At 40.7% G+C, this 27,109-nt stretch overlaps 1 protein-coding gene across 1 annotated transcript in view; it reads left to right on the top strand.

Moving 5' to 3' along the window:
- FRAS1 (Fraser extracellular matrix complex subunit 1) overlaps positions 1–27,109 on the top strand; it is a 434,689-nt gene that overhangs the window by 214,335 nt on the left and 193,245 nt on the right. The window contains 3 exon segments of the mRNA XM_038582341.1: positions 815–991; positions 15,314–15,454; positions 18,066–18,209. Of these exon segments, the coding sequence (XP_038438269.1) occupies positions 815–991; positions 15,314–15,454; positions 18,066–18,209 (462 nt within the window).

Below are 27,109 nucleotides of genomic sequence, written 5' to 3'. Positions count from 1 at the left end.
TATTTCACATATATACGTATATTTTTATATTTTTAATTTTAAATACATATATGTATGTATATATCACAGGGCAGCTGAAATAAATATTCTGAAAAAGAAAATTGAGAAAATCTTTTAAAGCACTCTCTTGCACTCTCTTAGAGTTAATTGTATCAAAGCTAGTTATATCAAAGAGCTCTTGTAAAGAGTTAATTATATCAAAATGTGGGCATGAGATACTTCTAGTACTCTGGCTCTGATTTCAACCAGTAGCCAAGGAAAACAAGACACTGTGACGGATTGTCAAATTCTTGTTGCTCCTCCAAAGTGGGGCTCTTCCTTGTCTAGAAAAGCAGCCTTTCCTCACATAAATTCTAGGATGACTTTGTTGCCTGGATGCCGATATGGTGGGTGATGGATGACATAATGGACAATAGTGCAATGACTATCTTTGCAAAAAACATAGTGATGGCCTTTGTGTGGATGCTTCTTAAAGTCTTCAATAAAAACTGTGGCCGTGATATTAAAACACCATTCAGTAAATGGGTATCTGGAGAACCAAGCCAATATTGTCCAGTTTGCTGGGTTTTTTCATGCTCTAGCTTGACAGCCCTTATAAAACCTGAGAGATGTGTGACTAGTTAGTATCACCCTCACTGTTCCTCTCACAAATATTATCACCCTGTACTATGTATAGAACACTAGAAAGCAATTTTCTGATCAGATGTATTTGGCAAACTCTTCTAAGTGGTTTAGATTTAATTAGGGACTCCCCTTGGCTGTAACATGTAATATGACCCTTGGATTGTTTTCTGCATTTTGTTCTTATTGGCAGCCTGTCATTCTTCTTGCCTCACTTGTGTGGGTCCAGAGCCCTCTCACTGTGCCCAGTGTAGGAAGCCTGATGAAGGACTGCAAGTTGAACATCTCTCTGGGGCGAACATCACCTCTGGCGAGTGTCTGCCCCAGTGTAGAGCCCAGTTTTACTTGGAGAACACCGGGCTGTGTGAAGGTGAGCAAGCAGGATTTGAGGATTTAAGGTACCTTCTGGGCTTTGCTCTTGAGAGATGAGGCAAGAAAAAGCCTTTGTTTTCATGTAAGAATTGTTCCAGGATGCTTGCAGATGGCGCAGAAGATGGACATGCCAAGCAGTGGCCCCTACTGATATTCTCCTTCCCTTGGTGAATAATAGATAATCTTAGAGAGCTGGTTCCACTTACTCCACTGTCCCCAAAGTTACATTCTAAGAAGTTCCTGACGGGAAGTATTTCAGACACAGTATGAGTAGCTAAGAAAGACCCAGAGCTCATTGTAGAATTCCATTTATTATTTCTTCTAATTTGCTACCCTGAATGAATATGAATTGGTCCCTTCAGGGTAAAATCTGGACTTCTGTCAAAATTTAGAAGTTCATTCTTGGGATTGCCTTTGCATATCATCTACAGAGAATTGATACCATCCTGAATAATTTGACTCAATAGCGGGTCATCTACGATTGACTGAGGAGATAAAGGGGAGATATATATAATTTGGAGGGAGGTAAGGGAAGCCCCTCTCTGTTCCTATAAGAGGTTGCCTTGCTGTTGGTTGAATTTTTTTGACTCTCAAGCTACTTTAAAAGATGAAATACTTACATATTTCATTATGAATGTAACATATGTTCATTAAAGGAAACTTTGTAGAAAAAGTAGGAAGATAATCTGCCCACCATCTATCACATTCTACTACTTTGGTATTTGCCTTTACCATTTTGCTGTAATATATCCAAATCTTTTCCTATGCATAGCTTTGAGGTTTTATTTTTACAATGTAACTGTAAGCATGCTGCAGATTCAATTTTGTATCCTGCAATATCCAATTTTATGTTGGAATATACTCTCACATGGAAATGACAGATATCAAGATTAAGTTAAAAGATTTTGACACAGTGAGTCATATGGCATAGTAGGAAGCATGCAGATTTGGAATACAGAGATCCCAGGCCAGACACTTAAGCTTTCTGAGCCTTTGCATTCACAGCATTAAAATAGGGATAATTATCTTTCAGATAGACTTTTTGCCAGGATCAAAGGAGGTTAGGAGTGTGAAAGTTCTTGGTAAATGGTGAAGCCCCGTACTCAATTGTTAGAAATCTCAGTCCAAATACTCAAGTGTTCAGGAACATTATAGAGGTAATCCCCTGCTCCCTGATTTGTACCATGCTCCGGGGAAGTTACACAGTGCCTAGAAATTAGAAGAAGAGTCTTTACTCTTCCAGATACACTGGTGGTTTCCACCCACATATGCATTGCCTATACTCTCTGTGGTCCCTTAAACTCTCATGGCTCTGTTTCCAAACTAATTCTGAAATACAGGAATCTTTGTCGCTAAGAGTCCCAGTGCCTTCCCAAGGCACACACCACACAGCCTTTCCCTCTGATCCTGGGAGAAATCAAGAAGAAATCTTCGCAGGCTACTCAGCATAATTAGCCTCTTCCAGGCATTTTGAACACTATATTAAAAATGAAAAATAGGGAATTCAAGGATGGATCAGAAAAGAGAAACAAAAATGATTAACACTTATAAAATTAAGTTACAAATAAAAATTAGAGTGAACAGAGTTATTCAGCCAGAAAATAATATTACTGTTGATTTGGTACACACCATGAGCCAGTCACTAGGAGAAGTATCTCACTTGTTTTTCACTTAACTCTGGTACCAACCTTACGGGGTGAGTGGGACAGCTGTTTTAGAAGAGAAGTGGAGGCTTCAGGAAATTAAGGCTATAGCTTGTTCAAAGTCATGTATCCAGCACAGAGTAGAGTCCAGTAGAATCCAAGTCTGCCTGACTTCTGTGTCCATGCTCTAAACCATGTTGTTATTGTGTTATGGGCACTGATGAGGCAAAAAGCACAACATACTAATACCACAGGATTGGAACATCTTAAATTTAAGGAAGCATCCTCAACAGAGGGGAGTTTTCTGGGAATCCCTTCTTCATAAGAGACACCTTTTAAAGAGGATTAGAGTCTAATTCTTATGGAATGGTTTAATTGTGGTCCCATATGAAAGGTCTAGATTGACCTCTGGAGTCCCTTGTGGTCTCATGATTTTATGCTAGTTCACATAATATTATTAGGTATCACACTATATAGCTATCTACTCACATTTATTACTAAATCCTTGTGCAGGGTCGCCTGTGTGGCTCTGTGGTTGAGCAAGTGCCTTTCGCTCAGGGTGTGATCCTGGGATGCAGGATCGAGTCCCACATCAGGCTCCTTGCATGGAGCCTGCTTCTCCCTCTGTCTGTGTCTCTGCCTCTCTCTCTCTCTCTCTCTCTTTCTGTGTCTCTCATGAATAAATAAATAAAATCTTCAAAAGAAATAAATAAATCCTTATGCAGTCTCTGATATGTAGATTGCTATACTCAATTCATAAGTGATGAGAATGTGGCAGAAAAGGTTAATTGAGTTGCCCAAGATTCTGTTGGGAAACTGAATGCAGCCACCAGTTGTTTCCAAGCCTATCTGAGTATTAAGTGTGTTGATGGATGTGTTTCCTGTCACTCATCTCATATCTCTAGAAACCTTTCTCCTTTCCCACAATCTGTTCCATTTTCGATTCTGCCGAAGTGTTATCTATGTAATCAGGCTTGGGAGCCCTATGAGACTGCATTGGGCTCTCCTTCTCACATGTTCCTAGAAATACCCTTGCTTCCTTGCAGAACATTTAAAAAGGTTGAAGGTCTTTTTTTTTTTTTTTTTTTTTTTTGTGGCTGTACCATTGAGGGTTTCTTTTAAAGCACATTTGATCTCAAGTGCTTTTCTATAAAGAAGAGAAAAACAACTGTTTTCTAGAACTCTCCCTCTTCCACTCTGTGAGACTGCAGTACAGAGCGATTAGAATATTACTGTAGCTAATGAAAGCAAGAAACCAGATGCATTACAGGAAGAAGCAATTTACTTAGAGTCTAAAGTGATGTCAGAAGTTATCATTAAAGTTTCAACTCAGAGCCACATGACAATCCCAAGAATTATCTAGTGGAAGATGAAACAAAAATACTCAAGCTATTTGACTAACATCCATGTCTATGATTGAAGGAAGGAAAAAATATAAAATTAACAAACAGGGACCAAAGAGGACATTGTTTATTAGTAGCTGGAGGGCAGCCTGTTTTTATTCATTCCTCCTACAAGTGTCTATTGAGTGTTCCATCAGTGTTAGGCATTTTCTAGGGGCTGGGGGTACACTCATGAATGAGTCAGACAAAATTCCTACCCTCGTGGAATTTATATTCTAGTGAGGGAAACAGATAATAAATAAATGAAAAACAACAGCAGCAACAAGACCCATGGTATGTATGTGGCTAGTGGTCTGTGTTCTGAAGCCCACCGCAGGATAATGAGGAAGAAAAAAAAGTTGGGCTAAGGCGGACTCCAAAACAGAAGGTGCTCTGGTGAGGGGGTGGGTGGGCATGGGCATGTATTTGTCCTATGATTTTTGGCTCATTCTCAAAAGTGAGAGTGGGTACTTCAGAAGACAGAGCTCTGACATTACACTTCCCCCCCCCCCCCACATGGCCTCTATGTTTGCAAACTGTGCCTAGAAGTGTTGGTACAAAAGAGTCTGTTACTAATTGTGAAAGACCATGTGGAGGCATTTTCAGTAGTCAACCAAAACTGTGCATGTTTATCCAATTTTAACATTTAGTGTTAACTAAAAGAATTTTAGTAATGTGATCCAGAGTTCACCTCACCTATTTAACTGATTGTGTTAGCATTGATAGAGTCTAGTTTATTGAAATAACAACAACAACAACAACAACAACAATAGGAAATACCCATCAACTCTTTTGAACAAATAATAAAAATTCAATCCCTTCAAAACCTCCAAACATCAAAAAGGTATCCCCTTACTTTTTTTTTTTTTTTTTTTTAAGATTTTATCCATTCATTCATGAGAGACACTGAGAGAGGCAGAAACACAGGCAGAGGGAGAAGCAGGCTCCATGCAAGGAGCCCGATGTGGGACTCGATCCCAGGATCCTGGGATCATGCCCTGAGGCCAAGGGCAGATGCTCAACCACTGAGCCACTCAGGGCATTCTATGCCTTACTTTTTTTTTTTTTTTTAATCCCTTACTTTTTTATTCATCTCCCCCTCCACTAGTTTTCCAGGCCTCCCTAAGTTCATGAATCTATCTGAAGTCTCCAGGGTGGAGCTGGGTAGGGGGCTGCTATCTTATACAATTCCAGGGTACCATTCTCATGGTAATTCCTATGAGGGGTGGCTCCTGGAGTCATTTAGTGACTGTGCAGCCCATGAGGCTATACCTGGCAGCCCAAGGTGGATAGACAAGACCAAGGACCTGGAGCTCTTGTCACTGGGAGGCCTCTTTTCTTTCCTGAGAATGTTCCTAGGATCAGGTCAGGTCACTCAGTCATTTCAGATTCTCTTTACACTGCTTTTGAAGTGTTGTTTTTTTCTTTTAAAGGATTCAACTACTTTGTAGCCTTAAATTTTAGTTGAGGTCTCTGTAGAACTGAGCTTTTCATAGGCATCTCTTGGGAATCTTGTTAAAATGTGGATTCAGATTTAGTAGATGTAGGATGAGGTCTGAGTTTCTGCATATATAGCATGCTTCCAGGTAAGGCTGATGCTCCTGGTCCAAGGACTGTATGTGAGTAAGCAAAGCCTCTCATTAAAAAGGGCAAGTATATATTATTTTATCATTGTTATGCTTCTAACTAAAACAGTTTAAAAAAATCTCAATTTTTATTTCTTCTCTTTGCATGCATAGTACATATTACAGAGACTTTAAAAAACATAGGTAAGAAAAATAAGAAAACAAAAACATCTACTACTAGACTACCCAGATTTAGTGAATAAAAATGTAGAATTAAGAAATAAAAATATTTAACAGATTAAAAAAGGAATTTTTTAGTGTAAATATATCCCAAATATTGCCTGAGGTATTCTAAAATGCTATTCAACGTTTATCTGAAATTCAAATTTAACTAGGTATCCTTTATCTGTAAATCCTACCTATAACCCTTCAATCTTGAGATAACCCCTTTTAATCTTTTGGCATAGATTTTTACAGTTGTTTATACACACATCTGTGTGTATATATATGTTTCACTTAATAGTTTATAACTTTCTTATAACCAAGAATTTCGTTAGAAATTCAGTAAGTTTGGGGCACCTGGGTGGCTTAGTTAGTTAAGCATCTGCCTTTGGCTCAGGTCATGATCTCTGCGTCCTGGGATTGAGTCCTGCATTGGGCCTCCCTGCTCCCCAAGGAGTCTGCTTCTCTCTTTCCCCCTCTGCCCACCCCGCTCATGTGTGCTCTCTCTCTCTCTCTCAAATAAATAAATAAAATCTTTAAAAAAAATTCTATAAGTTTACATTTACTTTCATTTTGCAGATGAAGAATGTAAGGCTTAAAAAGAATCAACTAACGAATGATTTAGCAACCGAGGATCCTAGCTTTAATACAGGACATAGTTGCTCAGGAAATATTTCCTTCTTTCCAAGCCTGGATCTCTTGTACTTCATTTCACACTAGAGCTTTACAATTGAATTTCAGGCCAGGCCATCTCAATTAGTAATGCACCATGTCAAAAACTTGGCAGCGGTGACCAGGACCGGATCTGAACATGGTCAGGATGATTAGATTAGCCAGGTAATTGCCCCGATTCTGTGGCAAATGAATGGTGGATACTTTCCATTCCCACACAGTTCAGCAAGAGAGGTCAAGATGATCTAATTTTGAGGGAATTATAAATTTTTAAAAGTGAACTTAATGCTGCAATAATGAATTTTACTTAACATGTCTTTTGACATTGTATGTTCAGTAGATACACTGCTTTAAAGAACGCAGAGGTAATAAACATCACAGTGGCTCCCCTTCCTGCAGTGACATCCTACTCATTATACTTATAATAATCAGGTAAACATCAGGTAAATTTTAGCAACTGAAATTTTCCAGGCCTTCTTTTTCAGTCTTAAAGACAGTATTGCCTCTCTAGGCTGGGTTTTGCTGCAGGGGGCAAAACTACACAGAGTCAATACAGGTTTGGTATCAATTAAAAAAATTTTTTTTCTTCTAGTTTTGCTGAGATAGAATTGACATATAACATTGTGTTAGTTTAAGGTGTACAACATAATGATTCAATATGTATATATTGGGAAATGATCACTTAGTAACTTTCAAATATACAATATTGTTAACCATAGTCACCATGCTGTCCATTATTACATCCCCAGACTTATATATGGGAGTTTACATAGTTTGACTACTTTTATCCATTTCCTGCCTGGCAACTAGCAGTTTTTTCTCTGAACATTTATTGTTCAACCAGCTCTAGCGGTTGAGTGTTTTTCGAACCGTTTGTGATTGTCTGTGCCACCTTCTTTGTTCTTAGTGGCCCCCAGTAGTTGAGGGTGTCCTGAGACTTGTCAGTGTCCCAAAGGGGAGGACCTCAGCCAGCACGGAAGATGCTGGCTGATTGAAACTGGAGCCTCAAGTAACAGCTTTTACAACATGCAAATATACCTCTTTCAAGAGAACACTGGGAGATGGTATTTCTGTGTGCTCCCTCTGCACTGAGCCTGGGAGTGACAGCCAGCCAGGTTAAGAACTGTTTCTTTGTTTAATACAGTCCCACTGAACCAGTGAACTCAAACCTCAATGACTTACCAGAGCCAGGCTGTCAAGGGTGTGCCAGACATGTGCATCAGATCTTTGCAGGAAGACACTAGTGACTGGGAGCAGGGCAGAGGTAGAGCACGGATATCGTGTCCACTGCCCAGGTCTCCAAAGAGGATCACAGGATGTGGGCCTCTATGTGTGTGTTAAATTAGAAACCTCACCCTTAGTTGGCAGTTTTTAAGATATACAAATAGGTCTCTTTCAGGGAAAGAGAGGGAGAATGGGCATTTCTGACTGCCGTTGTCTGGGGGACGGTGGGAATAACCACCACCTGTCCTTGTGAGTCCATTAAGAAATGTTTCTTTAGGGGTGCCTGAGTGGCTTCATCAGTTAAGTGTCTGCCTTTGGCTCTGGTCATGATCCCGGGGCCCTGGGATTGAGCCCTACATGGGGCTCCCTGTTCAAGGGGAGCCTGTTTCTTCCTCTTCTCCCTGCTCCTGCTCTCTCTATCTCTCATAAATGAATGAATGAATGAATGAATGAAATGTTTCTTTACTTTCTATAGTCTTACAGATTTTGTGGATGCAAGCCCCTTTGGCTTTCAGAGCTAGGGACCCATCCCTCCATGGACTCTTAAAAGTTGGGGCATCTCATGTTGACTCTAAACCCTTCATTCCTCAGGGAGAAGCTGGGAGTTTCTTCCTGTTTATGGCCCTGGGGGTGGGGGTGGGCATGGCAAGAGTGTCCCAGCCTTCCTTACCTGTTTCCATATAGGTTTTGTTCTCATTTGCCCCATGTGTAGGAGTCCCTCAACCGGTTAACTACTTTCTGGATTTCTTGCAGAGGGAAGTGTTCTATGTGTAGCTGTAGATTTGTTGTATCTGTGGTAGGAAGTAAGCTCAGGGGCCTCCTATATCACCGTCTTGGGCTGGAACACCATTTTTTCCTCTCTCTAAATAGGAAGTTCACCAATTATTTTGGTCAGTTAATTAACTTGCTTTCGGTGAATCAGAAGAAAAAGTATATCGTGGGTATTTTGGTCAATTTAGCTGTTGCTAAGATTCACCAAAGGCCGCAAGGCAGAGTTTTAATTAAAGAAATAAATGGGCAGGAGTCTGCCTGCTTAGCTTAAGAGCATTTATGAAATTGGGATCCCCTTGCATTAATTGAATAAAATACATGGCATCTATATTAAGCAACACTCTTTAATGTAGTCCCCAGAGTGCTGACATAAGCTATGCAAATACATGCTTTTTGGTAGTGTTCAATATTCTTCACTTTTCCCTTCTTGTTTTTACAAAATGACTGTGCTCAGCTTTGGGGAGAGAAAGATGAGAAAGATAAAGACCATACCCTAAGGAAAGCATGATCAAGTATGGGAGGTTGACATCTGAACCAGGAATAAGAAGAACATGACATATGCTATTGTAGGGGCCGAGGGCCCGCTGTTCCAACATGGCCGCTTTGGCATAAAGATTATTTTGAGTTAAAAAGCACTCAAAACCCAGAAGATTCAGGAAAAGCTCTTTACCTTCCCCACCACTGCCTAAAAAGAATTTATATGGAGAAGGAAGAGAGCTATCAGCATAGCTCTCATGATATAATTTGGGTATGGTAGACAGGGAGGTCTACAAGGTCTGTTTGATCAAAGTCTTCTGTATGTCCGATTGTCTCTGAATGGCCCAGCAAACATTTGTTTACCTAACATTCTCTTTCATCCTCCTGAGGATTGCATGCCTTCCCTTTGAAGTCTCAGGCCCCTAACCCCTCCTCAGTTTAGAATGATGTATATTCCTCATTTTGCCTGTCTTTGGAATTTCCATGTCTGTATGGATTCACCATACATATACTATTAAATCTGATTTTCTCTTGTTAATCTGTCTCATGTCAGTTTGATTCTGAGGCCAGCTAGAAGGACCTTGAGGTGTCAGGAAATTCTTGCTCCCCAAGAGCAAGATGACAGTAGGCACAAGGTACAAGTTGCCTCATGTTCTTTTAATTCCTGGTTCATATGTCAACCTCCCATACTTGATCAGGCTTTCCTTTTTTTTTTTTTTTTGATCATGCTTTCCTTAAAGCATGGTCTTAATCTTTTTCATCTTTCTATCCCCCAGAGAGAACAGAGGAGACTGATTCTGTCTGGGGGGAGAGAGTATGAGAAAAGATCCGCAGAGAAAACTACATCATCAGTCTATTGAAAGGTTAATTGCAATTCACCAGGGCAGAAGATGGGAGAGGGCACTTCAAGTCAAGGAAACAGCAGGTGCAAAGGCATGCTGTATTTGGAGAAGTCCAATGCATTTGGTATTCCTGCAGTATAAAGCCCAAAGTGGTAAATTATGGGAATGATACTGGACAAATGCGGGTGAACCATGTCATGAAGTGCTTTATGTGCTACACTAAGGAGTTTAGAGTTGACAGTGTTGGTATTGGAGAACTATTAGAAGTTTTTAAGTAGGGGAATAATCTGGTCAATTTGCATCTTATAAAAATCAATCCCTTACCTGTGCAGCAGGTAAATGGGGAGAAAAAGTAGAGCTGGTTGGGCAGCTGCTGCACTAATCTACATCATGAGTGATATTTAAGGTCTAAGGGGTCATGAAGATGGTTAAGTTGGGATAGATTTGACAGAGAGTTAGGAAGTAAAAATCACCATGTCTTGGATGGGTTGTGGTGATAGGAAAGTAAACGTCCAAGATTTTCAGCGTGAGTGTCTTGGTAAATCGTGTGACTACCAAGTAAGGCAGGGAATACAAAAAAAAGATGAGGCAGTGGGTAGGATGTGGGGCTAGAGGTAGACAATAAATGCAATTTGGGACAGGAGGAATATGATGCCATAATTTGCATTAAGTCAATATGGGCTGAACTTGGAAGTGGATAATGAGTAGTATTTGGGAAATGAGGAGGATGAGATACCATTGAAACACCAAATAGAGATATCCCCTAGGCAGTTAGATTTGTGTGGTTGGAGTTCAGAGTAAAGGCCATAGCTGTACACATAAATTTCGGTCACACCAGCATGGCTGAGTTAAAGCTATGGATAAGTTTGCCAAGAGTGAGAAGAGAAAGGGCAAAGGGTGCAGTTTTGGGAAGCTCCAATATTCCTGACATCAACAGAGAGAGGCTGAAAGAAAATGATCAAAGAAATTGGAGGAGTGTTGCCACATTCCACCTATCCACCCACTGGCCCACCTACCTACAGATTCACCCATTGAATTGGCAGAAATTCATTGACTGAGAAATTATGATATGACTCTGTTAGGTACTACAGGAATCACAGATATGGAAAAGATGTGATTCTTACTCGTAAATGTTCAGCTTATTAAAAAGAAAAAAAGCAAGAGAAAGAGAAGAGGAAAAGGAGGGTGAGGGAAAGGGGGAGATTGTATTGACTTTGACTCATTTCAATTTTCATCCCTTATCACAGTACTCCTACTGTATTTCCTAGAGGATTTTCTTTTAAGCTTTTATTTATTTATTCATGAGAGACCTAGAGAGAAAGAGAGGCAGAGACACAAGCAGAGGGAGAAGCAGGCTCCATGCAGGGAGCCTGACATGGGACTCGATCCTGGGTCCCCAGGATTAGGCCCTGGGCAGAAGGCGGCGCTAAACCGCTGAGCCACCCGGGCTTCCCTCCTAGAGGACTTTTGATATTTACATCATAATTCAAGAGAAGTCTACTTCAAAAATTGTTTTTGATTTGAAAAGTCAGAAAATTTTATATGATATGAAAGTAGAGATGCTGGACCACTTTTTATATCATTGAAAAAAGTAGTAGTGTTTGTTGTCTGAAATTTATTTTTCTTAAGATTTTATTTATTTATGAGAGACAGAGAGAATGAGTGGGGGGGAGGGGCAGAGGGAGAAGAAGACTTCCTACTGAGCATGGAGCTCTATGTGGGACTCAGTCCCAGAACCCTGGGATCATGACCCGAGTGGAAGGCAAATGCCTAACTGACTGAGGCACCTGGGCACTCTGTTGTCTGAAATTTAAACAGGGGACAGGATAGAATAGAGTAAGAGTAGAATAGAATAGAACAAAAATTGATGTTTTAATTATTTTAGGTAAAATTTTTATTGGAGTCAAGTTGATTAGACTTTACAATCATCTAAGAACACTTTTAATGCCAACACATTTTAATGCTTAAGCTGCTCTGTTACGCTTTTTCAGAAATATACTTAGCCATCAACTGGAAAGCCATTCTCTAAAGATGTAGTATTATACATGGGGAAATTATTCATAGAACTTCTTTGAAATCTTTTCCATATATGCCCTGTAATGGAGTTAGTCTTCCTTGAAGGATCTTAGACTTCAAACCAGAGCTCCTGCTATGAAAGCAGCTTCCATAGAATGATAGAGCCTCGTTAAAGTCACTGAAATAGTGTAGGCATTTCTCAAACCGGCACCGAATTGAAATTTCATGAGATTGTTTTAAAGATGCAAATGCCTATACTTACAGAAATAGAGCATTGTAGAGGAAAAAAATACTTTGACAGTGTGGTCACCCAGTATATCATTTTCCCTCTGTGCCACTTAGCAACTAATAGGCTCATTATCCATTTGGTTATTAAACATTTCTAATGACAGCAGTTCTGAAGTTTGCCATGGCATCTAAGATCTAGTGGATGACAAGGGACTTTCTTGTAGGATTCTTAGCCCATCAGTCTTTCAACTTGCTTGTCCTCTTTGCTTCCTTGTTTTATATAATTCAATAATGATCTTTATTCACATTGAGCAAGGTTATCACATTGACTTTGTGACCAAATACAATGAAATAAAGTATGTTGTGTGCTTGTGAGACATTAATTCATCTTTTCCTAGTTTTCAATTCCACAATGATAGGCTTTGATTTCCTTTTTATTAGGGAGGTATAATAGGAAGAGCTAGGGATTTTAGCAACCTTGTAAAGTCTAATATAAACATATTGGTATTATCATAGGTATATCTAAATATGTGTTAAGTATGTTGCTTCCCCAAATCACCTTGGAAGGCTTTGTGTTGACAGTGTAATTTAGCTGGTTTTTGAAATATTACTACTTGATTTTCTTTTACATGCTGTTTTATTCGTTTGTGTTAAATGTGTCTTACAGAATGGGCTAATATGTACCCTCCCTTTATATTTGCTTACCTTATTTGTTTTTTGGTTTTTGAAAAGGAAATATTTTCTCAGTGGTTTTGAAAATGTTTGGGGGCAAATTTTCTTACTGAGACTTGTGCTAGTAAGAATTGTTTACAAGGCAATATAAAAAAAAAAGGAAATCATTTTAAAAATTGGAGCTCTAGGGCAGCCCCGGTGGCGCAGCGGTTTAGTGCTGCCTGCAGCCCATGGTGTGATCCTGGAGACCCGGGATCGAGTCCCGCGTCGGGCTCCCTGCATGGAGCCTGCTTCTCTCTGCCTGTGTCTCTGCCTCTCTTTTGCTCTCTGTGAATAAATAAATAAATAAATAAATAAATAAATAAATAAATAAATCTTTAAAAAAAATTGGAGCTCTAGCTGTTTTTCATATAGTAATAAATACTGTTAAATAGACATAAAGCTCTGCAGTGTATCCAGAAATAAGAATAAAAATATTTATCAACCGGTAAGGCAAGTTACTGCCCAATCCAAATGGGTACTGGCTTTAGCTCAGGAACAAGGGTACTGGAAGCCTCCTGGTGGAGGTTTAAACCTTTAGGTGCTGGTTTATGGATGAGATAGGATGCTAGAGTAATAAGGCTGAGGCTTCAAGGAGCACTAGAAGGCTTAGGACAGCAGTGTATATCACCCATATATCAGTAGTTTAATATTTAACTATCAGTACCACTGGACCAGGACATCCCAGCTTATATTAGTGGAACATCAAAAACTGTATGTTGCATTTCTATTGGAGGTTGGCAGAAATGGAAACCTTCACTGGTTTAAAATCACATTTGGTTCTTCCAAGCTGCTGGTCTCTGTCTGAGTATTTGATAGAAGGGATAGAAAAGGCAAAAGAGGAGACTCAGTATGGTCCCTGCCATTGTGGATCTTGTCCACTGGATGGACAGAAGGTGGCCTGAAATGTGGGATCATCCACATGGGTTAAGAATCAGGTATTTGTCTTATTCACATTGTATCCCCAACACCTAGACCTGTTTGAGACTCAATAATGAATGATTGTAGGTGAATGACTAATTGTTTCATAATGGAGGTTTTATTATTATTATTATTATTATTATTATTATTATTTTTATATGATGAGACCAAGAGATTAGGAGACAGTTGCCATTGAGAAGCATGTGTTACTCATAGTTCCCAAGAGAAGGAGGCATTGCAGGCTCTTCAGGGGCCACACCAGGAAGCATTAGAGTTGGTTAAAAGGCAGAGGGAATGAGGGGAAAATGTAAGCAAGAGCCTTTATTGTGCTTTCTGTGGAAAGGAACAAGTGAGGGCTGGTAAGCAGTTTAGGGTTGGCTAGTTTGAGTAACTTCAGTGGGCTTTGGCATAGGGACTGTGTACAGTTAGTGGTGTGAGTGATAGAGGAGGTGATGGGTGTGTGGACAAGGGGCTGGCTAGTTAGCATATGAAAAATACTCTTCCAGGCTAGTCATTTACTATCTCTAGGAATTCCTAGCCCTGGGAGGGCAGTCTCTCCGGGATTTGCAGGACCCCAGATGTCAAAGTTTCAGAAATACAGAAAATAAAAAGGCATGATTAATACACTCTCCACCCTTGGGAATTGATACAAATATTCCCTTTATTCTTTAAAAAAAATTTTTTTTATTGGAGTTCAGTTTGCCAACGTATAGCATAACACCCAGTGCTCATCCCGCCAAGTGCCCCTCTCAGTGATCCCCTTTATTCTTAAAGGTCTAATGTAGACAAGCAGAGATGTCTTTGCTTCCACATTCCTTTTTACACCTGTGGGTACTTGTATCATGGCACTTAATGGTAATAATTACAGCTAAGATTTATTAAGCCCTTGTTAATGTACTTAGCACTGTCCTAAGAATTTTACGCTTTACATGTATCAAACCCAATTAGTGTCCACAGTACCCCATGCATGATGTACAGTTTATATTCTCATTTTATACATGAGAAAGTAGGAGTCTTGAGAAATTACATAAATTAGTCAAGGCCACATAGAACTGCAATGTGATGCTCTTACTGCCTCTACTATACTTTGTCTCCCATTAATTGTATTCCAGTTACTTGCTTGTGTGTCTGTTGATGCAGCTAGTTTGAGCAGCTCACAGTGTTGGACGATTCTTCTCACCTGTGTACGTCCAGTCTCTATTAGAGAGTAGGCACCATCTAAAGCTTTGTAAGTAAATCTTCTGTCACTGTTCTCTGTAATTTGAGCAGCCTGATAAACAGCCCTTTGTCTAGTGATGAAGGAGGAGCTGTCCTGATGGAAGGAGCCCTGTTTTATGGCTTCCTGGTCTTTATTTGACATTCTCTGAGAATGGAACTTGGGAAGAAAGAAATGTATGACTCTGCAAATGGTTACTTCTGTTTCGTGGCGTTTGTGCCTTACTTAATCTGGGTCCCACAGATGCTTGCTTTGCAAGATACGGCCTTTGAAAGAAGTATGTGAGATGTGTGTCCTGTCCTTGGAAAGACTAAGTGGATGTGCAGAACTTATTCCAACCCAGAAATGTTAACAGGAGAGACAGAGTTACTACATTTGTCATACGGTGGCTTTCCTGATTGTCCCCTCTGCTTTATCTTTCATCTTCCAGCTTGCCACCAATCCTGTTTCAGGTGTGCAGGGAAGAGCCCACATAACTGCACAGCCTGCTGGCCTTCCCAAGTGCTGTTGGATGGACAGTGTCTTTCCCAGTGCCCAGATAGATACTTTAACCAGGAAGGCAGTTGCACAGGTGAGTATGTAACATGCTGGGGCATGTTCCCTATGCCATTGTTTTGTCTTTGTAATGCAGCCAGGCTCTGTAATTTAAAATGTTGTCATACCAGGGGACTAGGGTTGGACTATAAATCCTTGTCTTTAATTTGTTAGGTATAGAGTGAGAGGAACAAGTGAAGTTCTGTTCTTCTAATAGCGAAGTATGGATGAAGTGAAAAATTGGAGTCAGCTTTACCCTTTGCATACAGGGAGGGATGGATTTCATGGTGTTCATCAGGGAGACAAGCTACTAAAGGCAGGTTCTAATGCATCTGTGTAGGACTAGGCATGTGGCAATAACTCTATAGTTCTCAGCCCCACTTCCCCTTGCTACAGCCTAAGAGAGCAAAAAAGAGAGGGTGATATTTATTTTCTTCTTTGATGTGTCGGTCCAATGTGTTTTTAACAACACCTTTCTATAGTTCAGCGACAGAGATTCTAGAAATTACTAGTTGAGATTAGTTTAGAATTTTATTGGGATTGACAAAATACTAAAAATTTAAGCACCTTATTGTAGCACTGTGCTTTTTTTTTTTTAATTTATTTATTTATGATAGTCACAGAGAGAGGGAGAGAAAGAGAGACAGGCAGAGAGAGAAGCAGGCTCCATGCACCGGGAGCCCGATGTGGGATTTGATCCCGGGTCTCCAGGATCGCGCCCTGGGCCAAAGGCAGGCGCCAAACCGCTGCACCACCCAGGGATCCCGCTTTTTTTGTATCTATAGGAGAAAAGATAAGACAAAACACATTCTATCATGATAGCTATTTTATTTCTAGAAATAGACTGTTGAGGCTCATTTAGAGGAAGAAGCCAATTGTTATAAAATTGTATGGCACGTGTTTCTGGAGTCAGGAAACATGTCATAAGTGCACAAAATATTTTATAAATAAATTAATACTTGTTAGGTCCATCTAAGCCTCAAACTCCAAAGAGGAAATCCAATGTAAATACAAATCTAGATGACTGAAGATCAGTATTATATTTCTTCTAGAATTTTCTTTTTCCAAGTACATTTTTAATCCCTCTGGGCCCTTGATGGGTTGCTTTGCTTTAGATTCTCTCTCAGGATCAGTGGGACTGTTTCTGGTTTCTTTGTCATCAGGTTTGTCCTTGCAGACTGTTATCTGCCCTGGTGTGCCCTGACCCTAGCCAAGTTGGTTGTCTCGTGTGTGAAATTGCCGGGGAGTCACGAGTGAGCAGCTCTCACTCTCTTCTGTCTCCACCTCTGCCAGCCTGCCACCAGCAGATGGATGGTGCCCTGAGTTGGCAGGGCACCAGGCCACTGGAAATCTGACAGGGAGGAAGAACTGGGAGGTGGAAATCACCCTGAGAACTCGAGTATCCTTTGGGCCAGCATTTTCCCCATTTGGGCCTCGGGAATGGAGGAGGGGTTATAGCTGATCCTAGCCTTCTAATCAGAAGTGTGTATTCTTGTTTGCTTGCTTGCTCGCTTTATTTATTTATTGTGTGTGTGTGTGTGTGTGTGTGTGTTTTACATAACGCCTTATCTTTTCTTGGCCTTATGCCAGAAGAAGTCAAAAGCGGTTGACTGTACTTGAAATCTGTGCCTTTGCTTTCCACCAGCTCTGTGCCAGAAGGGAGTTCTTTGTCATCAGTTCCAGCAAGCTCTGCCCAGCTCAGGTCCCTCCCCTCCCCTCCTCTCCTCTTGGAATCAGACAGGCTTAGACCTCATCCTTGGCAGAGAAATTCTGAGATCTCCTTCCATGCACTTGCTCCTGCTGCCTGCCTTGGCAGTGCAAATGCGGCTGCAACCTTGTTTTACTCCTCTAGTCCTGCTCTTCATTGCCTGCACCTCCTGGGACTTACTTGTTGTTTTCAGGGCAGTACCTGTTAGTAAATTGGTGCTTTGTCTGGGGGGAAAACCTAGCTTTGACTTCAAACCTGGCTCCTGATAACCTCCAGGAAGAGGACTTTCTGTTCTTTGTATTTTAATTAAGTGTTGCTGCTAACACAAGGCATCCAAATTGTGGCCTGATGGAGAGCTTGGCTGGCATCTGATTCTAGTGAGAAGTATTAATGTGCCTTGCTATGTATGGTTCCCCTTTTCCTGCCAGGAATTTCTTTTTTTTTTTTTTTTTTAAGGTTTTACTTATTTATTCAGGAGAGGCACACAGAGAGGGAGGGGCAGAGACACAGGCAGAGGGAGAAGCAGGCTCCATGCAGGAAGCCGGACGTGGGACTCAATCCCAGGTCTCCAGGATCACGCCCTGGGCTGATTTAGGTGGCGCTAAACCGCTGAGCCTCCCGGGCTGCCCCTGCTTTGTGACCTTGATCTTCCTTACATACATTGGGAAGGTCATGCTAGGGCCCTCCGGAATGTGTAGCCAATCACTCTAATTTTTATGGTTCTAGATTACAGGTACTGTTCATGGATGGTATTGTCACTGACACCAGAAATGTCATCTTTTGGTTGGGCCTAAGGGTAGGTCAGGCTTGCTCAGGAATCTTCAAAAGATGATGAGTGTTTGAAGTCTACTCTTAATGTAATTTGTGGAGTACATTAACACTTCATATATTCACATGCTGAGGTGCTAATTCCAGTCCTGGTTCTTGTTTCTCTCCCTAGAATGCCACCCCACCTGCAGACAGTGCCACGGCCCATCGGAATCTGACTGTATCTCTTGTCACCCTCATGTCACTCTTGCTGGTGGAAGCTGCAGGAGCAGCTGTAAAGAAGAGCAGTTCCTCAACCTGGTGGGGTACTGTGCTGGTGAGTAGGATCTCCTTCATAGTTTTAGAAATCACTAGCCAAAGGGTGGGGTTCTTCATGCCAGCTTTAAGAAGGCTCTCTTGTATTTGTCCTTTGTCATCAGATTGAGAGCTCTTTATTTGGGAGGCATTTGTCTCATGTCTGGGAACTTTACTGCTTCCTAGAAGATATTTAGTAAATATTTATAGATTCTAATGGAATCTTCTAATAACACTCTTGAAATTCCTGAGAAAATTTAGAACCTCATATTAATGAAGACTGAAGTAACAATAATAGTACCTTATATGCATGTGGTATACTTCAGCTTCAGATAGCAACAGCGTTGCTTCAATCACTCTGAAGACTCTTTCCCTCTTGTCTATATTATCTTTTGCCTCTTGCTGTGGAGAACCTTTGCCATTGGCCCTAGGCACAAAAATTTAGAGACTAACTGTATCTCAGGAGATGGGATTTTTCCTCCTCATTTTAGAACTGAGATTTCAAAGAGGTGTATGTTAAGAAAGTAGCCTGGAATTTGGATAATAATGTAAAAGCCATATAGGGTTTGTGTTCATCCATCCCTTCATACAAATAGCTTTGAGTGTCTGTTCATGGCCAGATGCTCAGAGTATAAAAAATAAAGAAAGAAAAAAAAGTGAATGAAACAATGACCTTGCCTTCAAAGAACTTATAGTCCAGAGAAAAGAATTTACAGACTAGTGGGTTCTTACATAATTCTTGACCCATTTCTCCATATTGTAGGAGAAACTTTTTTTTAAAGATTTTATTTAGTTATTCATGAGAAACTCAGAGAGAGATACAGGCAGAGAGAGATACAGGCAGAGGGAGAAGCAGGCTCCCTCAAGGAGCCTGATGTGGGACTCGATCCAGGACCCCAGGATCATGTCCCGAGCTGAAGGCAGACACCCTACTGCTGAGCCATCCAGGTGTCCCCATATTGTAGGAGAAACCTGAAGAGATTTACCTGCAGTAGCTTTTGCCACAGCTCTGAAGGCCTTGACTGGGAGGCATCTGAGATGCCATGGGAAAGGTGAAAAGGCTAGGATCTGGTCAGTTGCATACTGGAGAAGTTGATCTGTCTGTAGGGGCTTATCTTTGGGCAGGGACAAGGTGTGGTCAGTTGTCTAGATCATAGTACGAATCAAGCACATTCAGTCTGGGACTCAGTTGTCCACTTTGGTGGGTGGAGACACAGCAATTCAGTGACAGTCCTCCAAATGTGGCTGGTAGTGCCATGGTCCTGGGTGATCCATTTCTTTTTGAATATGACCTTAGCTAAATGACTAGACATTGGGATCAAAGGACTATACCCTAGGAAGGCTGGATTGTCAGGAGCAGGGCTGTAGCCAAAAAAGGCTAGGATTCAGGGTAAAACCCAATTGTAAAGACTGCAGACATTTTAGGGGCAATGAAAAGTAGAAGCACAGGAGAGGCCAGGCTTGAGACTAAGGAGATACCTCACAAGCTGTAGTGTATGAACCTCTTGCTGGCACTGCCACTTGTAGTCAGGACTGACTTGGGAAGTGGGCAAATGGGAGGCATTAGTGCCTATCCTTGAAGAAGAATCTCGGGATAGTAGGGCCTGACTTTTATTATAGTTTGTAAGCATGAGTTCAGCAACTGCTTCTTACGTTATGATATGAAGGAGCAGCTACCCTGATATCTAAGTGTTTTAAATATATTTGCAGGTATTTACATGGAATCCCTCAAGGTGCTGAATTGTAATCTGAGGCGACACAGAGATCTTTCACGCTATGTAAGGAGATGAACCCAAACACGACTGCAGTTAATAAACAGTACAAAGCAACTTATGGATGATAGCACCTACAGGCAGTATGGGTTGTAGGAGTCCAGAGAAGGGAGAATTAAAAGATATGAAAGGCATTGTGGAGAAGGTGAAACCTAAGATTCTTCCTGAAGAGTAACTAGGATTTAGTTAGAGGGAGGATAGATAGGCTTTCAGTGTGTGGCTTCCCAGGAGACAGGCCAGATGGTGGAATATGTGGGCCATTCATGGCCAGTGAGTGGTCCAACCTGGCTGAAGAGCATAGTTTGTGTTAAGGCACATTAGATGCAATGGTTGGAAAATTTAAGTTGGAACCAGGGTATAGAGAGCCCAAAGTTCTAGGTGAAAAAACTAGAAAGTTTGAAAACTGAATCTTGTGGGCAGTAGAGCAATGAGAGTTTGGGAGAGGGCTGTGACTTCACCTAGTGTGTGGGATGGGCAGGAAATCTGCAAGCTGTGGAAGATGGACTAGAGCAAGGAGAGATTATAGTCAGAGAGAGGAGTTAGAAGGGTCAACCTTCATGTGGCTTTTCTATTTCCAACCTATTCTGTATGTGCACCCTAAAAATTTTATGCTGGGGCATACTTTATAAGTAAATGTTTATATAAGGAGATTGGAAAAGTTTAATTTTTAATGAATGCTGTTCTTCCAATGTCCAGAGCCCTCTTTGATAGCAAATTAGGTGATTAGGAGTTGCATTAATTTTTTAAGGCTAATAGGGGACTCTTAGAATAAAGAATCATGGGACTAGGCTAAATGACTTTGGAAATCCTCAGCCCTAGAAGAGTTCCTTCTAAAATAGGCTGAAAGGGACAAACCTTGGCTGTACTGGGAATTAGATATATTAAGTAAAGGTCTGAAGTAAGGTTACCATTGTCTGGTGCTTGGAAATGCTTTTGAATAGAGACTTATAGGTGTATAAGTATTTGTTATAGGAAAATTTGACCAATAATTTCAGTTGTTGGTCTGGGCAAAGAACTGCACTGACCCCAAAGTTTACTTTTCCGATAAATATATGCCCGCTCCACACTCCTCCCACTTCTCTCTGTAGCATTGTAATGAATTCATTCATTTGCAGCTTCATCAAACATTTATTAAACCACACACTCCATGCCAGGTCCAGGTATTGTGCTGGGCTCTGCCGATGCCCACATGAATAAGATACGGTGCTTGTATTTAGGAAACATACCATGTAGTGAAAGAAGAACATATGTGTTGAATACAGTGCTGTGGATATGAGATGAACCTATGGGACAGGACCCTAACCCTCACTGGGTGTGTGCAGCAGGGTGGGTAATGAAGGCTTTTTTGGAGCATATCATTACTGAGATGAATTTGAACGATAAGTAAAAAGTAGAAGGGTTTGAAGATTTGGAGGGGAGAGCATTCCAAATAATGGGCCAAAGAGTATTATCTGTTTGGGCATCAACAAAGAATTAAACAGAATGGCAGCTCTGAGTGTGGGAGTGGTAGTACCTGAAGCAGAAGGACACAGAGCCAGGTCATGAGGGCCACCTTGCACATTCTGTTTTAAGGAGAATGTACTTTGTCATCAAGGCTATGGGGATCTCTTGGAGGTTTTTATGGAGGGAAGTGTCGTGGTTGCATTTCCGTGAAGAGAAAGATCCATAGAAGATTGTGTAGAAGAGGACAAGACTGGGGCAGAGGGACCTGAAGAAATAGTTGTAAGAATTCAGGTGAGAGATGAAGCCTTTCATGAGAAAATTGCTGAAGGGAAGGAGGAATGGCTTCACTAAGAATTAATTCTTTGTTAGGTCAACCTGTGTGAGATCACTGTTTTGTGTGCGTGTATGATCAAATAGTGGCAATTTGATATGGTTCAGCCTAATGGAAGCAACAGAAGTTGGCAATGTCTCATCCTGGGGACTAAGGGAAAGGGAGTTTGGGGGATGATATCAAGATTTCTAGGAAAATTAAAAAAAAAAAAAGATTTCTAGGCAAATAAATTCGAGGAGTGGGAGTACTATTTACTAAGGGCCAGAATAGGAAGATTATGTGCTTGGACTGGACAAATTGAATTTGGGGTGGTCATTGGACATCTATGGGTACATCATGGACCCCATGAGGGGGTTGAGGGTTTAAATGAACACAGGTTTCTTCCTGTAGCCACCAGAAACCTAGCTGCTATTTTCATTTTACCCTGAACCTAAATTCCTGGAACATTTTTTAACTCAAGTGTTGCTTTAGTTAGGTCATAGTTGACCTCTTGGAACATTTCAATGACTTTTATCTAAACTCAGGAAGGTGTTAGGAGGAGTGCTGTGATGATAGACAAAGCAGAACATGTTTTGCCATATGCGGTGTCATCAGTGGAATACATGTTCCTCGTCCTTGGGAAATTCTAGCCCCTGTTTCCTCTATCACTGGTAAGCTTTATGGGGTGGTAGGATTTACTCACAGGATTTACTCTCTAGCTGAAGCTATACCTAATCAGAGACCTCTTAATTGCACTTAGCTGTTTAAGAAAGAAAATTACATCTAATCTATCACACAGACAAGAGTAAACACATCCTGGGAACTGGTCCAAAAACCTCAATGTGTTATCACGTATGGAGATATTATATGTGTGGGGTTTTTTCCTCTGAGTCTATCAAAGCAAATAGGCTTTGGGAGATTTAGGCCAAGGCCGAAGGTTTTCAACAAAGATAAATGGACTGAGGTGAGAGGCAAGAATGGATGAATAGTATCTGGCATGGTGAAGTGCTATGGAAGGCAAAGCTTTTTCTTTATAGATTTTTGTTGTTTATATTTTGCCCACGCCTAAACAACATTCTCCTCAAGTTCCAAAGCCTCAAGTGCTTTCTCCTTTGTCTTTCTCAGCCAAAAACTCTCCCTTGTTCACAGAAGAGGGTGAAAATTAAAAAAGAAGACATGAGGGGAAATATCCAAATGCAGATGCATTAAAAAATGTGTTGGGTTTTGTGGAATACCTAATGGGATGGTTGTACTTTTGAATTATGTAGAAAAAGAGATGATAATACTGAGAATAATAAGAAGGGAAGACTGGAAAATTGTAAACAGCTGATTCATTAGGGTTATAGAATTCTGAAGGGTTAAATTTTGTTTGTTTATGCAGTAATTTTTTAAATGCTGCATTTGTTTATCGATCTACACCAGAATGTAAGCAAAAGAAAACAAGTGTTAGTAAAACAATATTATTCTGAGCATTTTCGTATTGTATTCCATTGGACTCAATTTTTAAGCAATGGTTAATAGGTATCGGATGTGAAAAAGATTCTGGCTAAAAACATTTGGGAAACTCTTGGTTAAATGAAGTTAAGCACCTTTCTTTACTGCAGAATTTCTTAGGACCTTAAGCAAACAGATGAGCATTGTGAATCTCTAAGATGAAGGAGGCTGAATATCGTTGCTCAAACATTTCATTGTAGACCCTTTCCCTTTATTTGTTATAGCCTCTCAGAGCTAACCAGTGGTTTGCAGAACAATCTTCGGGAAGCCCTGCAATGATTTTAATATATTTGACAATTTATTGGCACTCCCTAAAGGTAAAATAAAATAATGAACCAATACTCAGATTATGGATTTCCTTCCATTCATTCCTTCCTTTCTTATTCCTTCCTTCTTCCTTCCATCCTCTGGGCAAGCAGAGAGGGTCACTAAGGAGGCTCAGGTTTGCTACTCTCTTGCTTGTTGAGAGCACTGAAGAGTAATCAGTACTTATCTTCCAGTGTCGGGTCTGAGAAGTGTTTGTTCTCTGAACCTGAGTGGAAGCCATTTGTTGACTAATTAGAAAACCTGTTAACATTTTTCTTCCAAATCATAAGAGGAAAACTTTAAGTCCTTTCCATGACTTTCCCCCATTTATTGTCATAATTTCTGAAAGATGGGGCCCTAAAAAATGGTGGAGAAGTTGAAATGCCCAAATTAAAAGAGCAACAAATGTTCATTTTGGAATAAGCTGATGCAACTGCAACATCAAGCAATGAAAACCCCAGTTCAGGTTGAACGTATTACGGAGCTGGAAAGGAGCCTCATGTGAGCTGCGTACCAGCTCTCTGCCTCCACGCACAGTGACTTGAAGCCAGAGGTGAGAGCCAGTTCTTGTTTCACAGCAGCTTCTGCACGTGGGGCAGGTGCATTGGCACTGCTCTACATCTTGCTGTAGCTGCTCCTGCGGCTGCAAGCTGAAAGGAAGGTAAGAGGTATACACTACTATAAACGTGTAGCAGTTACTCCTTATTTTGATCATCAAAATCCTGCTCATCCATTCCCCATGGCCTGGCTTACATCCCTTCCCTTCTAGGACCAGCTTCCTCTTGGCATCTCCCACACTGTAATTCCTAGTGTGCTGATTGTTTCTACCAATTACCTAGTATTTGGCATTGACTAGATCATATTCCCTGTGAGTGATCTTTTTGTGGGATCTAATCATAGGTGACTGTTCAGTGGGTTTAATATGTGACAAGTGCTGTGCTAATTGCTTTGAATGCATTTTGCCACTTATTTTTTTAACTTAAATTCAATTTATCAATATATAGTGCATCATTGGTTTCAAAGGTTTAGTGATTTATCAGTTACATGATTTATCAACATATAACACTCAGTGCTCATCTCATCCCCTACCCTCCTTAATGCCCATCCCCACCTCCCCCTCCCACCCACCTCCCATCCAGCAACCCTCAGTTAAGAGTCTCTTATGGTTTGTGATTTCATCTTTTATTTTTACCTCCCTTCCCCTATGATCCTCTGTTTTGTTTCTTAAATTCCACATGTGAGTGAAATCATGTGATAATTGTCTTTCTTGATTGAGTTATTTTACTTAGCACAATACCCTCTAATTCCATCCACATCGTTGCAAATGGCAAGATTTCATTTTTTATATTTTGCCATTTAATATTAACAGTGATCCTCCAAAAGAGGATCACCATGGATTTCTACTCAGCTCACCAGAAGTTGAGTAGGAGATCCAAGGTTTCAGCTGGGACTGGGTCTGTTTCTCATGTTATTGTCTGTAAGAATACTGGTGTGTTTGTGGAGTTTTATACTTTTCTTTTTTTTTCTTTTTTTAAATTTTTATTTATTTATGATAGTCACACAGAGAGAGAGAGAGAGGCAGAGACATAGGCAGAGGGAGAAGCAGGCTCCATGCACCGGGAGCCCGACGTGGGATTCGATCCCGGCTCTCCAGGATCGCGCCCTGGGCCAAAGGCAGGCGCCAAACCTCTGCGCCACCCAGGGATCCCAGTTTCATACTTTTCAAAACATTTTCTCATTTATCTTTTCATGTGATCATCCCAAGATCCTTTCCTGTAGAGATGGGAATTCTTTTTTTTTTTTTTTTGTCTTTTTTTTTTTATTGGAGTTCAATTTGCCAACATATAGCATAACACCCAGTGCTCATCCCGTCAAGTGCCCCCCTCGGTGCCCGTCACCCAGTCACCCCCACCTTCTGCCCACCTCCCCTTCCACCACCCCTAGTTCATTTCCCAGAGTCTCTCATGTTCTGTCTCCCTTTCTGATATTTCCCACTCATTTTTTCTACTTTCCCCTTCACTATTTTTTATATTCCCCAAATGAATGAGACCATATGTTTGTCCTTCTAGAGCTGGGAATTCTTAATATGTGGGAATTCTCAGTGCACTGACTGACTAGCACATTGATGGTAATTCAAAAAATGCTGAGTAAATGAGTGACTCGAATTTGACATCCTAATGATGACTAAACTCCCCTTCTAATGCTTTGCATGGTAATTATATTAAGGATCTTTCTTGTTAGCGTGATCCATTTATGGCTTCTTATCTCTTTTTTGTTCACCTCCCACCTCATTCCGTCTGGTCCAATTCTTCTATCTATATTTTTTCAATTTTCTAGTGTCTTTTTTTTTTCTTTAAACACTTGCTACTTTATTTTCCTTATCTTCTTTTTTGGCAATGTACTTTCTTATTCCTCATCTTGTCACCCTATCTCCTATTGCTTGAACTGTGAATTGTATATCCAATCTCTCTACAGAACTTTCAGTGATTGTCTCTTCCTTGTTCTCCCAATTTGTTTTATTTAAGAGACTACATTGTCTAACAAAGGTTGATTGAATATTCCAAGGTGTTTCTTTATTTTACCTTCCAGAAAAAAAAGGACATGACCTCTGCTTAAATTGTGCCTTCCTAAACTAAAAAGAACTATATTCATGTGGCTTTTACTGAACGATATATTACCTTACAGAAAGACCTTACTTCCAAGTTTTCAACGTGGCAGGGCTTCCAGTGCAGTCAGGATTGCTGTTGTCTTCATAAGAACCACAAGTCCTGCTTAAATTAAGGTCACAACTGAATTTAGACCCATGGGTCATCCTCTCAGTACTAAAGATGGCAAGATTGCTATGGCTGTACTTACTTACATTTCTTACACGCATGTAAATTGTAAATCTCTGTGGTTTACATCCTCTAGGCAAAAATAGTGACTTAGACATAGGCATGATGACCAGTACCAGTGTCTGTTCCAACTGGGCCTACTGCAGATAATTAATAATGGCCAATATTTATTGAGCATTTACTGTGTGCCAGCTCCTCACATATATTATCTCATTTAATCCTGACCACTAGCCTTGGATGATTAGTAGTATCTCTTATAGCCCAGGAGAACTGAGATGAGAGATATTAACCAACTTACTCATTGTTTCATAGCTAACAAGTGGTAGAGCCAGGCACGGAAGCAGTGTCTCTTCAGAGGGCACATGGCTGAGCATGTGTCACTGGCTTCCATTTCCTGATTTAGGTCCAGTAAGACCTTCTCTGCTGCTTGGTAGTCCTATTATTTACAGCTCTCTTCAGGCTTCGTCATCTGGCCCACTGTGCCTTTCCTTACATGCTGTCCATACCTCCCCTTGACTCAAATCTCACTCAGATCAGTTCACATCTCTGCTTTCTTTCTCATTTGAAAGAATAGCATAATCTGAGAAAGAACAAAAAACCTTCCTTACCTTTTCTCCTCAAGTGGCTCTGCTTCTTCTCTTAAATACCACTTTTTCTTCATTCCTTACTTTGGGAAAGGAGTCCCCACACCCTGGCTCCTCAGTCTGTGACCTGAGCTTGAGGGCACATCACCTTCAGGGGCTGGTTTTGCCAGTCAGTTATT

Source organism: Canis lupus, chromosome 32, assembly GCF_011100685.1.
Source record: "Canis lupus familiaris isolate Mischka breed German Shepherd chromosome 32, alternate assembly UU_Cfam_GSD_1.0, whole genome shotgun sequence".
Lineage (NCBI taxonomy): Eukaryota > Metazoa > Chordata > Mammalia > Carnivora > Canidae > Canis > Canis lupus.
The sequence above is the reverse complement of the archived record's forward strand: the minus strand, read 5'-3'. Positions and strand labels throughout refer to the sequence as shown.